A 17263-nucleotide genomic window follows, 5' to 3' on the forward strand; every position below is an offset into this window, starting at 1 on the left:
CAGGGGGAGCACTGGGGCTTTGATTAGCATTGAAGACCATTCAATTCTGATATTTTTGCCACTAATTGGTCTTCTGACCAAATCAGAGCAGATATTTTGCCAATCATTCGGCAAAAGATAAGAATTGGGCTGCCTGTGTAAACGCAGCCTTAGGTTTAAAATGACAACAAGATACAGACAGAGCTAATCTAAAACAACCATCTGGGGATTTGTGTGTAAATGTTATGTATATATACTTTTGTACCCTGACTACACAACAAATGTCCCAATTAGGACAATAAAGACATTGATTAACTGACTGACTGGCTGGCTGGCTGACTCGCTGACTGGCTGGCTGACTGGCTGACGTAGTTGTCATACATACTTGAGCAGGAAGACCTCATTGTGGATGTAGTTCTCAAAGGTCTTGCGGTACTCTGAGTCCTCGGCCTCCTTCTTCAGTTGTTTCTCTGTTTTGGGACAGGCACAACAACGGCCACCCTGCCCCTCATCCTCAGTCTGGTTCCACTTAGCCTCTTCATCACTGTCGACCTGGGTGGGCACCCGTGAAGGCAGTTTCATACCTAAACAGAGAGGGAGACAGAGTTAGAGACCGAGAGATAGACACCCGCGATGGCAGCTTCATACCTGGAGGAAGGGAGGGAGAGAGAGAGAGAGAGAGAGAGAGAGAGAGAGAGAGGGAGACAGAGAGAGAGACAGAGAGAGACAGAGAGAGAGAGACAGAGAGAGACAGAGAGAGAGAGACAGAGAGAGAGAGAGAGAGAGAGACAGAGAGAGAGAGAGAGAGAGAGAGACAGAGAGAGAGAGAGAGAGAGAGAGACAGAGAGAGAGACAGAGAGAGAGAGAGACAGAGAGAGAGACAGAGAGAGAGAGAGAGAGAGAGAGAGACAGAGAGAGAGAGAGAGAGAGAGAGAGACAGAGAGAGAGAGAGAGAGAGAGAGAGAGAGACAGAGAGAGAGAGAGAGGACAGAGAGAGAGAGAGAGAGAGAGAGAGAGAGAGAGAGAGAGAGAGAGAGAGACAGAGAGAGAGAGAGAGAGAGAGCAGAGAGAGAGAGAGAGAGAGAGAGAGAGAGAGAGAGAGAGAGAGAGAGACAGAGAGAGAGACAGAGAGAGAGAGAGAGAGAGAGAGACAGAGACAGAGACGAGAGAGAGAGAGAGAGAGAGAGAGAGAGAGAGAGAGAGGTCCTGTTCTGTGTCACGACCAATGTTCCCTCTAAGCTGCGCGTGGGCAGAGAAGCACGAGATTGAACTTCACTCAACTCTCTAGAGTTTTGCCCTTTAGTTAACACCCGTGGTGTGTAGTGGAGGGAATACACAGGTATACCCACTTATCTTTCAGTGGGCAGTGCGTATACCCACTTCTTAATCCCCAGTGGGTATATGGGTGGTCCCGGGGATCGAACCCACTACCTTGGCGTTACAAGCGCCGTGCTCTACCAGTTGAGCTACAGTAGTGTAGTGGAGGTACTACATTTAAATTTACGTCATTTAGCAGACGCTCTTATCCAGAGCCACTTACAGTTAGTGAGTGCATACATTTTTCATAATGGTATACGCCGTATCAATTAATACGGCTGATGGAACAGATCAGAATGTTTAGTTTAAAATATTGATAAATATTATTTCTTCACATTTTAGGTGCAGCAATGTACACATGTCGGTAGGACTACGCATGAATGTTCTAAAATGCAATTTGCAGGAAAAAAGCTGTTCTAAAATGCGCACTGCACATGCGAGCGGTTTCATGCCAGAGATGGGAATATCCATTAGAAATTTAGAAATGTAGAAAGAGCAGCTGCTAAATGACTAAAATGTAAATGTAAAATGTAGTCCTACATTGAACACCACACATTTGCTCCTACTGTAGGCAAACTGTAACTTAAAGCGGGTACAGCCTTAGTGTTCACAGTAAACGCACGCCGGAAGTTGCACAGAAATGTCACAATGTTCAAGTTTGCTCTCAGTAGACCGGAAAATATGCTCAGTGCCGGAAAAAAATTAAGAGAGAACATTGGTCAAGACTCCCATCACAAATCAAATCAAATCAAATTATATTTGCCACATGCACCGAATACAACAGGTGTAGACATTACAGTGAAATGCTTACTTACAGCCCTTAACCAACAGTGCATTTATTTCTTAATAAAAAAGTAAAATAAAACAACAACAAAAAAGTGTTTAGAAAAAAAGAGCAGAAGTAAAATAAAATAACAGTAGGGAGGCTATATATACAGGGGGGTACTGGTGCAGAGTCAATGTGCGGGGGCACCGGCTAGTTGAGGTAGTTGAGGTAATATGTACAGTGGGGAAAAAAAGTATTTAGTCAGCCACCAATTGTGCAAGTTCTCCCACTTAAAAAGATGAGAGAGGCCTGTAATTTTCATCATAGGTACACGTCAACTATGACAGACAAAATGAGAAAAAAAATCCAGAAAATCACATTGTAGGATTTTTAATGAATTTATTGGCATATGATGGTGGAAAATAAGTATTTGGTCAATAACAAAAGTTTCTCAATACTTTGTTATATACCCTTTGTTGGCAATGACACAGGTCAAACGTTTTCTGTTAGTCTTCACAAGGTTTTCACACACTGTTGCTGGTATTTTGGCCCATTCCTCCATGCAGATCTCCTCTAGAGCAGTGATGTTTTGGGGCTGTCGCTGGGCAACACAGACTTTCAACTCCCTCCAAAGATTTTCTATGGGGTTGAGATCTGGAGACTGGCTAGGCCACTCCAGGACCTTGAAATGCTTCTTACGAAGCCACTCCTTCGTTGCCCGGGCGGTGTGTTTGGGATCATTGTCATGCTGAAAGACCCAGCCACGTTTCATCTTCAATGCCCTTGCTGATGGAAGGAGGGTTTCACTCAAAATCTCACGATACATGGCCCCATTCATTCTTTCCTTTACACGGATCAGTCGTCCTGGTCCCTTTGCAGAAAAACAGCCCCAAAGCATGATGTTTCCAACCCCATGCTTCACAGTAGGTATGGTGTTCTTTGGATGCAACTCAGCATTCTTTGTCCTCCAAACATGACGAGTTGAGTTTTTACCAAAAAGTTATATTTTGGTTTCATCTGACCATATGACATTCTCCCAATCCTCTTCTGGATCATCCAAATGCACTTCAGACGGGCCTGGACATGTACTGGCTTAAGCAGGGGGACACGTCTCGCACTGCAGGATTTGAGTCCCTGGCGGCGTAGTGTGTTACTGATGGTTGGCTTTGTTACTTTGGTCCCAGCTCTCTGCAGGTCATTCACTAGGTCCCCCCGTGTGGTTCTGGGATTTTTGCTCACCGTTCTTGTGATCATTTTGACCCCACGGGGTGAGATCTTGCGTGGAGCCCCAGATCGAGGGAGATTATCAGTGGTCTTGTATGTCTTCCATTTCCTAATAATTGCTCCCACAGTTGATTTCTTCAAACCAAGCTGCTTACCTATTGCAGATTCAGTCTTCCCAGCCTGGTGCAGGTCTACAATTTTGTTTTTGGTGTCCTTTGACAGCTCTTTGGTCTTGGCCATTGTGAAGTTTGGAGTGTGACTGTTTGAGGTTGTGGACAGGTGTATTTTATACTGATAACAAGTTCAAACAGGTGCCATTAATACAGGTAACGAGTGGAGGACAGAGGAGCCTCTGAAAGAAGAAGTTACAGGTCTGTGAGAGCCAGAAATCTTGCTTGTTTGTAGGTGACCAAATACTTATTTTCCACCATAATTTGCAAATAAATTCATAAAAAATCCTACAATGGGATTTTCTGGATTTTTTTCCTCAATTTGTCTGTCATAGTTGACGTGTACCTATGATGAAAATTACAGGCCTTTCTCATCTTTTTAAGTGGGAGAACTTGCACAATTGGTGGCTGACTAAATACTTTTTTTCCCCACTGTACATGTGGGTAGAGTTAAAGTGACTATGCATAAATAATTAACAGAGTAGCAGCAGCGTAAAAAGATGGGGTGGGGGGGCAGTGCAAATAGTCCGGGTAGCCATGATTAGCTGTTCAGGAGTCTTATGGCTTGGGGGTAGAAGCTGTTGAGAAGCCTTTTGCCGTGCGGTAGCAGAGAGAACAGTCTATGACTAGGGTGGCTGGAGTCTTTGACAATTTTGAGGGTCTTCCTCTGACACCGCCTGGTATAGAGGTCCTGGATGGCAGGAAGCTTGGCCCCAGTGATGTACTGGGCCGTACGCACTACCCTCTGATCACAAAATCAGGGGAGCCTGTCAGTAACTGTCCTCAGTGTCTCACATGATCCCCTCCAGACTAGTGTTGTCTAGACTCTAGACTGTCTGGGTGAGTGCATGAGGGTAGAAGAGGCTGTTAAAGTAGAGCTTGTCTGACTGCCACTTGTTAGTGAAAGGAACCATTCCATCCACCTCTGAATCACAGAACTTCTGAATCACAGCCCCTGACCTTTCCGGCAGTAGTCCAATAGAACAGAATAGAATAATTCTGGAAATGTATTTGTAATATTTGTATTATATTGCATTTTGTAAATGATGTGTATGCAGGGCTCCCTTGTGAAAGAGTCCTTGGTCTCAATGAGACTCCTTATTACGACAAAGGTAAAACAAATAGGGCTGGGAATTGCCAGTGACCTCACGATACTATATTATCACCATACTTAGGTGCCGATAGGATATTGCGATTCTCACGATTCTATATGTACTGCGATTGGATGTTTCAAACATATCGCGCACCATGTCTACTGCAGAGGGACAAGAGAGAGCCATGAGAAAACTAGTTTTGATCATTCATGGAAATAAAAGTGCTGAAAACACGTTGGTCACCATTTAAAAAGAAGATGGATAACAAGCTATAGAATGAGAAATACCAGAGTTTTGGCACAGCTACAGCCGACTAGCGCTAGCTTACGTTAACTACATAGCAAAAAAAAAAAAAAAAACATTAATTGTATTTGTTTAGAGAATCGATACTAATAACGTCAAAAATAATATTGCGATACTCTACTGTATCGATTTCCCCCATCACTAGAATAGAATAGTCCACCGGAGAAATACACACTGGCAGTTGTCAAAATAATTATAGTCGCATAACTATATGATCTGTATGATCCAGAGAGAACAGTAGAACAGAATAGAACAGTAGAATAGAATAGAACAGAACAGCAGAACAGTAGAATAGAACAGAACAGCAGAACAGTAGAATAGAACAGAACAGTAGAATAGAACAGAACAGTAGAATAGAACAGAATAGAACAGCAGAATAGAACAGAATAGAACAGCAGAACAGTAGAATAGAACAGAACAGTAGAATAGAACAGAACAGTAGAATATAACAGAACAGTAGAATAGAACAGTAGAACAGAACAGCAGAACAGAACAGTAGAACAGAACAGTAGAATAGAACAGCAGAACAGTAGAATAGAACAGCAGAACAGTAGAATAGAACAGAACAGTAGAATAGAACAGAACAGAACAGTAGAACAGAACAGTAGAATAGAACAGTAGAATAGAACAGAACAGTAGAATAGAACAGAACAGTAGAATCGAACAGAACAGTAGAATAGAACAGAATAGAACAGCAGAACAGTAGAATAGAACAGAACAGTAGAATAGAACAGAACAGTAGAATAGAACAGAACAGTAGAACAGAACAGAACAGTAGAATAGAACAGCAGAACAGTAGAATAGAACAGAACAGTAGAATAGAACAGAACAGTAGAATAGGACAGAACAGAACAGCAGAACAGTAGAATAGAACAGCACAGTAGAATAGAACAGAACAGTAGAATAGAATAGAATAGAACAGCAGAACAGTAGAATAGAACAGCACAGTAGAATAGAACAGCACAGTAGAATAGAACAGAACAGTAGAATAGAACAGAATAGAACAGCAGAACAGTAGAATAGAACAGCACAGTAGAATAGAACAGAACAGTAGAATAGAACAGAATAGAACAGCAGAATAGAACAGCACAGTAGAATAGAACAGAATAGAACAGCAGAACAGTAGAATAGAACAGCACAGTAGAATAGAACAGAACAGTAGAATAGAACAGAATAGAACAGCAGAACAGTAGAATAGAACAGCACAGTAGAATAGAACAGAACAGTAGAATAGAACAGAATAGAACAGCAGAACAGTAGAATAGAACAGCACAGTAGAATAGAACAGAACAGTAGAATAGAATAGAACAGAACTGTTCACACATAGAAAGACTCACCTTTCTGACAGTAGTCGAACTTGTAGAGTTCGCTGGCCTCAGGCTGCTGCTGACAGTACACTAGGTAGTGAGTGATGTTCCCGTTGGGGTCCGTGGGAGGTTTCCACTTCAGGAGGATCTGAGAGGAAGAGTTGGAGGAGGAGATGGGGTCCAGGGGCACTGACGGCTCTGGGGGAGGACGGGGATACCAGGGGTTAATCATACCATACAACACCTTTATTATTATTATTCTGCAGAAGAACTTAACTCAGACATATCCATGGCAGTTTTTTTTTGACTGATAAAAATATAAAACTAGCAGTAAGTTTAACTGTAGTATGTATCAGCTGTGAGACGAGGAGGAGGAATGAGAGGTAAGATCACAGATTAAAGAACCAGGTAAACAGACACAGTAGCAGGCTTTATTGTCCTGGCTGGTACACTAGATATACAAGTGTATGTGGACACCCCTTCAAATTAGTGGATTCAGCTATTTTAGCCACACCCACTGCTGACAGGTGTATAAAGTTGAGCACACAGCCATGCAGTCTCCACAGACAAACATTGGAAGTAGAATGGCTCGTACTGAAGAGCTCAGTGACTTTCAACATGGCACCGTCATAGGATGCCACCTTTCCAACAAGTCAGTTTGTCACATTTCTGCCCTGTTAGAGCTGCCCCTGTCAACTGTAAGTGCTGTTATTGTGAAGTGGAAAAGTCTAGGAGCAACAACGGCTCAGCCGCGAAGTGGTAGGCCACACAAGCTCACAGAACGGGACCGGCGAGTGCTGAAGCGTGTAAAAATGTCTGTCCTCGGTTGCAACACTCACTACCGAGTTCCAAACTGCCTCTGGAAGCAACGTCAGCACAGGAACTGTTCGTCGGGAGCTTCATGAAATGGGTTTCCATGGCCGAGCAGCCGCACACAAGCCTAAGATCACCATGCACAATGCCAAGCGTCGGCTGGAGTGGTGTAAAGCTCGCCGCCATTGGACACTGGAGCAGTGGAAACGCGTTCTCTGGAGTGATGAATCACGCTTCACCATCTGGCAGTCCGATGGACGAATCTGGGTTCGGTGGATGCCAGGAGAACGCTACCTGCATATCAAATCAAATCAAATTTTATTTGTCACATGCGCCGAATACAATCTTACAGAGAAATGCTTACTTACAAGCCCTTAACCAACAATGCAGTTTTAAGAAAAATAAGTGTTAAGTAAAGAATAGATAAGTAAATTTTTTTATTAAGAATAATTAAAGAGCAGCAGTAAAATTACAATAGCGAGGCTATATATACGGGGGGTACCGGTACGGAGTCAATGTGCGGGGGCACTTGTTTTTCAAACACTCCACAAATTTCTTGTTAACAAACTATAGTTTTGGCAAGTCGGTTAGGACATCTACTTTGTGCATGACACAAGTAATTTTTCCAACAATTGTTTACAGACTGATTATTTGACTTATAATTCACTGTATCACAATTCCAGTGGGTCAGAAGTTTACATACACTAAGTTGACTGTGCCTTTAAACAGCTTGGAAAATTCCAGAAAACGATGTCATGGCTTTAGAAGCTTCTGATAGGCTAATTGACATCATTTGAGTCAATTGGAGGTGTACCTGTGGATGTATTTCAAGGCCTACCTTCAACCTCAGTGCCTCTTTGCTTGACATCATGGGAAAATCAAAAGAAATCAGCCAAGACCTCAAAAAAGAAATGGTAGACCTCCACAAGTCTGGTTCATCCTTGGGAGCAATTTCCAAACGCCTGAAGGTACCACGTTCATCTGTACAAACAATAGTACGCAAGTATAAACACCATGGGACCACGCAGCCGTCATACCGCTCAGGAAGGAGACGCATTCTGTCTCCTAGAGATGAACGTACTTTGGTGCAAAACGTGCAAATCAATCCCAGAACAACAGCAAAGGACCTTGTGAAGATGCTGGAGGAAACAGGTACAAAAGTATCTATATCCACAGTAAAACGAGTCCTATATCGACATAACCTGAAAGGCCGCTCAGAAAGGAAGAAGCCACTGCTCCAAAACCACCATGAAATAGCGGTTTGCAACTGCACATGGGGACAAAGATCGTACTTTTTGGAGAAATGTCCTCTGGTCTGATGAAACAAAAATAGAACTGTTTGGCCATAATGACCATCGTTATGTTTGGAGGAAAAAGGTGGTGCCTTGCAAGCCGAAGAACACCATCCCAAATGTGAAGCATTGGAGTGGCAGCATAATGATGTAGGGGCGATTTGCTGCAAGAGGGACTGGTGCACTTCACAAAATAGATGGCATCATGAGGAAGAAAAATTAGGTGGATATATTGAAGCAACATCTCAAGACATCAGTCAGGAAGTTAAAGCTTGGTCGCAAATGGGTCTTCCAAATGGACAATGACCCCAAGCATACTTCCAAAGTTGTGGCAAAATGGCTTAAGGACAACAAAGTCAAGGTATTGGAGTGGCCATCACAAAGCCCTGACCTCAATCCTATAGAAAATGTGTGGGCAGAACTGAAAAAGCGTGTGCGAGCAAGGAGGCCTACAAACCTGACTCAGTTACACCAGCTCTGTCAGGAATGGGCCAAAATTCACCCAACTTATTGTGGGAAGCTGGTGGAAGGATACCCGAAACGTTTGACCCAAGTTAAACTATTTAAAGGCAAAGCTACCAAATACTAATTGAGTGTATGTAAACGCAAAGCTACCAAATACTAATTGAGTGTATGTAAACTTCTGACCCACTGGGAATGTGATGAAATAAATAAAAGCTGAAATAAATCCCTCTCTACTATTATTCTGACGTTTCACATTCTTAAAATAAAGTGGTGATCCTAACTGACCTAAAACAGGGAATTTTTACTAGGATTAAATGTCAGGAATTGTGAAAAACTGAGTTTAAATGTATTTGGCTAAGGTGTATGTAAACTTCCGACTTCAACTGTACATGTAGGTAGAGTTAAAGTGACTATGCATAGATAATAAACAGAGAGTAGCAGCAGCGTAAAAGAGGGGCTGGGGGAAAAATGCAAATAGTCTGGGTAGCCATTTGATTAACTGTTCATGAGTCTTGTCTTATGGCTTGGGGGTAGAAGATTTTAAGAAGACTTTTGGACCAAGACTTGGCGCTCCGGTACCACTTGCCGTGCGATAGCAGAGAGAACAGTCTATGACTAGAGTGGCTGGAGTCTTTGACAATTTTTAGGGCCTTCCTCTGACACCGCCTGGTATAGAGGTCCTGAATGGCAGGAAGCTTGGCCCCAGTGATGTACTGGGCCGTACGCACCACCCTCTGTAGTGCCTTGCGGTCGGAGGCCGAGCAGTTGCCATACCAGGCGGTGATGCAACCGGTCAGGATGCAACAAGTCAGGATGCAGCTGTATACGTTTTTGAGGATCTGAGGACCCATGGAAAATATTTTCAGTCTCCTGAGGGGGAATAGGCTTTGTCGTGCCCTCTTCACAACTGTCTTGGTGTGTTTGGACCATGATAGTTTGTTGGTGATGTGGACACCAAGGAACTTGAAGCTCTCAACCTGCTCCACTACAGCCCCGTCGATGAGAATGGGGGCGTGCTCAGTCCTTTTTCCTGTAGTCCACAATCATCTCCTTTGTCTTGATCACGTTGAGGGAGCGGTTGTTATCCTGGCACCACACGGCCAGGTCTCTGACCTCCTCCCTATAGGCTGTCTCGTCGTTGTCAGTGATCAGGCCTACCACTGTTGTGTCGTCGGCAAACTTAATGATGGTGTTGGAGTCGTGCCTGGTCATGAAGTCATGGGTGAACAGGGAGTACAGGAGGGGACTGAGCACGCATCCGAGGGGCCCCCGTGTTGAGGATCAGCGTGGCAGATGTGTTGTTACCTACCCTTACCACATGGGGGCGTCCCGTCAGGAAGTCCAGGATCCAGTTGCAGAGGGAGGTGTTTAGTCCCAGGGTCCTTAGCTTAGTGATGAGCTTTGAGGGCACTATGGTGTTGAACGCTGAGCTGTAGTCAATGAATAGCATTCTCACGAAGGTATTCCTTTTGTCCAGGTGGGAAAGGGCAGTGTGGAGTGCAATAGAGATCACATCATCTGTGGTTCTGTCGGGGCGGTATGCAAATTGGAGTGGGTCTAGGGTTTCTGGGATAATGGTGTTGATGTGAGCCATGACCAGCCTTTCAAAGCACGTCATGACTACAGACGTGAGTGCTACGGCTCGGTAGTCATTTAGGCAGGTTACCTTAGTGTTCTTGGGCACAGGGACTATGTTGGTCTGCTTGAAACATGTTGGTATTACAGACTCAGTCAGGGATAGGTTGAAAATGTCAGTGAAGACACTTACCAGTTGGTCAGCGCATGCTCGGAGTACACGTCCTGGTAATCCGTCTGGCCCTGCGGCCTTTTGAATGTTGACCTGTTTAAAGGTCTTACTCACATCGGCTACGGAGAGCGTGATCACACAGTCGTCCGGAACAGCTGATGCTCTCTTGCATGCTTCAGTGTTGCTTGCCTCGAAGCGAGCATATAAGTAATTTAGCTCGTCTGGTAGGCTCGTGTCACTGGGCAGCTCGCGGCTGGGCTTCCCTTTGTAGTCTGTAATAGTTTGCAAGCCCTGCCACATCCGACAAGCGTCGGAGCCGGTGTAGTACGATTAAATCTTAGTCCTGTATTGACGCTTTGCCTGTTTGATGGTTCGTTGGAGGGCATAGCGGGATTTCTTATAAGCGTCCGGGTTAGAGTCCCACTCCTTGAAAGCGGAAGCTCTACCCTTTAGCTCAGTGCGGATGTTGCCTGTAATCCATGGCTTCTGGTTGGGGTACGTATGGTCACTGTGGGGACGACGTTATCGATTCACTTATTGATGTTGTGTACTCCTCAATGCCATCGGAAGAATCCTGGAACATATTCCAGTTTGTGCTAGCAAAACAGTCCTGTAGCTTAGCATCTGCGTCATCTGACCACTTCTTTATTGACAGAGTCACAGGTGCTTCCTGCTTTAGTTTTTGCTTGTAAGCACGAATCAGGAGGATAGAGTTATGGTCAGATTTGCCAAATGGAGGGCGAGGGAGAGCTTATACACGTTGCTGTGTGTGAAGTAAAGGTGGTCTAGAGTTTTTTCCCCCTCTGGTTGCACATTTAACATGCTGGTAGAAATGAGGTAAAACATATTTAAGTTTCCCTGCATTAAACTCCCCGACCACTAGGAGCGTCGCCTCTGGATGAGCATTTTCCTGTTTGCTTATGGCCTTATACAGCTCATTGAGTGCGGCCTTAGTGCCAGCTTCGGTTTGTGGTGGTAAATAGACAGCTACGAACAATATAGATGAAAACTCTCTTGGTTAACAGTGTGGTCTACAGCTTATCATGAGATACTCTACCTCAGGCACGCAAAACCTTGAGACTTCCTTAACATTATATTTTGTGCACCAGCTGTTGTTTACAAATATACACAGACCGCCACCCCTTGTCTTACCGGAGGCAGCCGTTCTATCTTGCCGATGCACCGAAAACCCCGCCAGCTGTATGTTATCCATGTCGTCGTTCAGCCACGACTCAGTGAAACATAAGATATTACAGTTTTTAATGTCCCGTTGGTAGGATGTCCATGATCGTAGTTTGTCTATTTTGCTATCCACTGATTGTACGTTGGCTAATAGGACTGATGGTAGAGGCAGATTACCCACTCACCGTTATATCCTTACAAGGCACCCCGACCTACGTCCCCGATATCTACGTCTCTTTCTCATGCGAATGACAGGGATTTGGGCCTTGTCGGGTGTCTGAAGAAAATAATTTGCGTCCGACTCGTTAAATAAATAATCTTCGTCCAGTACGAGGTGTGTAATCGCTGTCCTGATATCCAGAAGCAATTTTCGGTCATAAGAGACGGTGGCAGAAACATTATGTACAAAATAAGTTACAAATACTGCGAAAAAACACATACAATAGCACAATTGGTTAGGAGCCCGTAAAACGGCAGCCATCTCCTCCGGCGCCATTATCTAAATCCATAGTGCCAATTGTAAAGTTTGGAGGACGAGGAATAATGGTCTGGGGCTGTTTTTCATGGTTTGGGCTAGGGCCCTTTGTTCCAGTGAAGGGAAATCTTAACGCTATAGAATACCATGTGTACAAAGTGAGGTCCATACAGAAATGGTTTGTCGAGATCGGTGTGGAAGAACTTGACTGGCCTGTACAGAGCCCTGACCTCAACCGCATCGAATACCTTTGGGATGAATTGGAATGCTGACTGCGAGCCAGGCCTAATCGCCCAACATCAGTGCCCGACCTCACTAATGCTCTTGTGGCTGAATGGAAGCAAGTCCCCGCAGCAATGTTCCAACATCTAGTGGAAAGCCTTCCCAGAAGAGTGGAGGCTGTTGTAGCAGCAAAGGGAGGACCAACTCCATATTAATGCCCATGATTTTGGAATGAGATGTTCGACAAGCATGTGTCCACATACTTTTGTTCATGTAGTGTTCACAATCCATGTCTCAATTGTCTCAAGGCATAAAAATCCTTCTTTAACCTGTCTCCTTCCCTTCATCTACACTGACTGAAGTGGATTTTATCATTGTTTTTGGAGTGGCGGTAACGATTTAGGGTAAACCTGACAGGAGGTAGACGAGGTAGCCTGGAAACCAGCCAACATGGCGTGACAACGAGTGACAAGGACTTGCAGGATAGCAGAAATAGATCCGGGACCAGGCTAGAGACGAGGAGGGTGAAACTAGAACTACAGTAGAAGACTGTTTCAGCTGGAACTAGAGCATCCTCGACAAGCCTGGCCACCTCCCTGCCCGCCGGGCTCTGATGGTGGTGTGCCAGCCAACGCATCATGCCAGCCGGTGCTGTGCGAGGTGTGTGAGGCGGCATGCCATGCGGCTACACTGTAATAACACACTGTGCTGTGGTTTATCAGGAAGGAGATGACACAACAGACACCTGTTGTTGTTGATGAAACCAAAACCAGTTTGTCCTCTGGAGACACACACGCAGGGTGACACACACACACACACACACACACACACACACACACACACAGGGAGACACACACACACACAGGGAGACACACACACACACAGGGAGACACACACACACACAGGGAGACACACACACACAGGGAGACACACACACACAGGGAGACACACACACACACAGGGAGACACACACACACACAGGGAGACACACACACACATGCAGGGAGACACACACACACGTGCAGGGAGACACACACACACGTGCAGGGAGACACACACACGCACACACACACAGGGAGACACACACACACACACACACACACACACACACAGGGAGACACACACACACACACACACACACACACACACAGGGTGACACACACACACACACACACACACAGGGAGACACACACACACACAGGGAGACACACACATGCAGGGAGACACACACACACAGGGAGACACACACACACACACAGGGAGACACACACACACAGGGAGACACACACACACACAAGGGAGACACACACACACACAGGGAGACACACACACTGCAGGGAGACACACACACACAGGGAGACACACACACACACAGGAGACACACACACACAGCAGGGCACAGGGAGACACACACACACATGCAGGGAGACACACACACACGTGCAGGGAGACACACACACACGCACACACACACAGGGAGACACACACACACACACACACACACAGGGAGACGCACACACACACACAGGGAGACACACACACACGCAGGGTGACACACACATGCAGGGAGACACACACACACAGGGAGACACACACACACGCAGGGTGACACACACACACGCAGGGTGACACACACACACGCAGGGTGACACACACACACGCAGGGTGACACACACACACGCAGGGTGACACACGCAGGGAGACACACACACACGCAGGGAGACACACACACACAGGGAGACACACACACACGCAGGGAGACACACACACACAGGGAGACACACACACACGCAGGGTGACACACACACACGCAGGGTGACACACACACACGCAGGGTGACACACGCAGGGAGACACACACACACACACACACGCAGGGTGACACACACACACACACACGCAGGGTGACACACACCGCAGGGAGACACACACACGCAGGGAGACACACACACGCAGGGAGACACACACACGCAGGGAGACACACACACGCAGGGAGACACACACACGCAGGGAGACAGAGGATTTATGAGCTCTGCTGGAGTGACTAGTGACTACAGACGTTTGGCACAAGACAGAGAGACGATGAGACATGGAGGTACAGGTAGCACTCCTAGGTCATCATCAACTTCCTCTTCCTTGTTCTCATACCATTAGCTTTGACACACCTCAACTAACAACTAAAAGCTGAGGCAGAGGACAAGAGCCAATCTACTGTCAGCTGTATCTCTTAAACCACTTATCACAACCAGGGGTTCTTAACTGACTTGCCTAGTTAAATAAAGGTACAATAAATAAAGTAAAATCCAACCATCAATCCTGGAGAACCTAACCTGCTAGCTGACTGACTGATTGGATTGTCCATTCACCTTTTGGCTTGATTAGGGGTTTGGGGGAGGGGAAGGTGGGTTTAAGAGCACCGAAGAGAGTCAGGGCAGACATAAATGAATAAAGGCCGGAGAAAAGCAACTCTTTGGCCTCGAGATTAGAAGACTGGGGGTTCCATCCCTGGTCAAGTCATTACAAAGACTCTAAAATGGAACCCATTGCCTATCCGCTTGGCACTCAGCATTAAGGACATGGATTGGAGAGAAGGCCCTACGATAGACTAGCGTCCCTGTCCAGGGGGTGTACAGTACATCAAGCTGCCTCAAGCTAATGAAACAGGCTCCTGTCCAATGGGCCGTTCTGGCTCAGACAAGGCTTCCTTAAGCCATCTCTCAGATAAAGGTCTTACTGGTGGCGTCTGTCCTGACGTAGGTGATCTGGCTCTTGGCCCCGAGGACCTGGTGTTCATCAGAGGCAGAGAGCTGGGTCTTGACCATGATGGCGTACTGCGTCCAGGGCTTCAGAGCCAAGATCAATGTACCTGGAAGGAACAATAGTATTGTTAGCTATGTGTTGCAACACGGACACTATTAAGTGCAACACTTGTTGTTCCTACCATGCTACTACAGTGAATCAGGGTACCTGGAACAATAGCACTGTTGTGTTGCAGCACGGACACTAATCAAATGAAATCAAATTTTATTTGCCACATGCGCCGAATACAACAGGTGTAGACCTTACAGTGAAATGCGTACTTACAAGCCCTTAACCAACAATGCAGTTTTAATAAAAAAATAAAAAAGTGTTAAGTAAAAAATAAAAATAGCTAATAATTAAAGAGCAGCAGTAAAATAAAAGAACAGTATGGAGGCTATATACAGGGGGTACCCGTACAGACTCAATGTGTGGGGGCACCGGTTAGTCAAGGTAATATGTACATGTGGGTAGCGTTAACGTGACTATGCATAGATAATAAACAGAGTAGCAGCAGCGTAAAAGAGGGGGTGGGGTGGCAATGCAAATAGTCCGGGTAGCCATGATTAGCTGTTCAGGAGTCTTATGGCTTGGGGGTAGAAGCTGTTAAGAAGCCTTTTGGACCTAGACTTGGCGCTCCGGTACCGCTTGCCGTATGGTAGCAGAGAGAACAGTCTATGACTAGGGTGGCTGGAGTCTTTGACAATTTTTAGGGCCTTCCTCTGACACCGCCTGGTATAGAGGTCCTGGATGGCAGGAAGCTTGGCCCCAGTGATGTACCCTCTGTAGTGCCTTGCGGTCGGAGGCCGAGCAGTTTCCATACCAGGCGGTGATGCAACCAGTCAGGATGCTCTCGATGGTGCACCTGTATAACTTTTTGAGGATCTGAGGACCCATGGCAAACCCATGGCAAATCTTTTCAGTCTCCTGAGGGGGAATAGGCTTTGTCGTGCCCTCTTCACGACTGTCTTGGTGTGTAGTCAATTGACTCCCGAGTGGCGCAGTGGTCTAAGGCACTGCATCGCAGTGCTAGCTGTGCCACTAGAGATCCTAGTTCGAGTCCAGGCTCTGTCGCAGCCGGCTGCGACCGGGAGACCCATGGGCGGCACACAATTGGTCCAGCGTCGTCCAAGGTAGGGGATGGTTTGGCCAGCAGGGATGTGGGTTCGTTTCCCACGGGGGGCCAGTATGACTTTTTTTTTTTAAATGACTAAAATTTAAAAAATTTAAAATGTTTGGACCATGATAGTTTGTTAGTGATGTGGACACCAAGGAACTTGAAGCTCTGAACCTGTTCCACTACAGCTCCGTCGATGAGAATGGGGGCGTGCTCAGTCCTCTTTTTTTTCCTGTAGTCCACAATCATCTCCTTTGTTTTGATCACGTTGAGGGAGAGGTTGTTATCCTGGCACCACACGGCCAGGTCTCTGACCTCCTCCCTATAGGCTGTCTCATCGTTGTCGGTGATCAGGCTTACCACTGTTGTGTCGTCGGCAAACTTAATTATGGTGTTGGCGTCGTGCCTGGCCATGCAGTCATGGGTGAACAGGGAGTACAGGAGGGGACTGAGCACGCACCCCTGAGGGGCCCCCGTGTTGAGGATCAGCGTGGCAGATGTGTTGTTACCTACCCTTACCACATGGGGGCGTTCCGTCAGGAAGTCCAGGATCCAGTTGCAGAGGGAGGTGTTTAGTCCCAGGGTCCTTAGCTTAGTGATGAGCTTTGAGGGCACTATGGTGTTGAATGCTGAGCTGTAGTCAATGAATAGCATTCTCACGTAGGTGTTCCTCTTGTCCAGGTGGGAAAGGGCAGTGCAATAGAGATTTCATCATCTGTGGATCTGTTTGGGCGGTATGCAAATTGGAGTGGGTCTAGGGTTTCTGGGATAATGGTGTTGATCTGAGCCATGACCAGCCTTTCAAAGCACTTCATGACTACAGACGTGAGTGCTACGGGTCGGTAGTCATTTAGGAAGGTTATCTTAGTGTTCTTGGGCACAGGGACTATGGTGGTCTGCTTGAAACATGTTGGTATTACAGACTCAGTCAGGGACATATTGAAAATGTCAGTGAAGACACTTGCCAGTTGGTCAGCGCATGCTCGTCCTGG

At 46.1% G+C, this 17263-nt stretch overlaps 1 protein-coding gene across 1 annotated transcript in view; it reads right to left on the reverse strand.

Moving 5' to 3' along the window:
* Positions 1 to 17263, reverse strand: part of insra (insulin receptor a) — a 158128-nt gene that overhangs the window by 18626 nt on the left and 122239 nt on the right. The window contains exons 10-12 of the mRNA XM_045205955.1: positions 15090 to 15221; positions 6191 to 6358; positions 365 to 563 (exon numbers count right to left, since the gene is read on the reverse strand). Of these exons, the coding sequence (XP_045061890.1) occupies positions 365 to 563; positions 6191 to 6358; positions 15090 to 15221 (499 nt within the window). The remainder of the gene's footprint in view (positions 1 to 364; positions 564 to 6190; positions 6359 to 15089; positions 15222 to 17263) is intronic.

The sequence above is a fragment of the Coregonus clupeaformis genome, chromosome 21 (assembly GCF_020615455.1).
Source record: "Coregonus clupeaformis isolate EN_2021a chromosome 21, ASM2061545v1, whole genome shotgun sequence".
Taxonomy (NCBI): domain Eukaryota; kingdom Metazoa; phylum Chordata; class Actinopteri; order Salmoniformes; family Salmonidae; genus Coregonus; species Coregonus clupeaformis.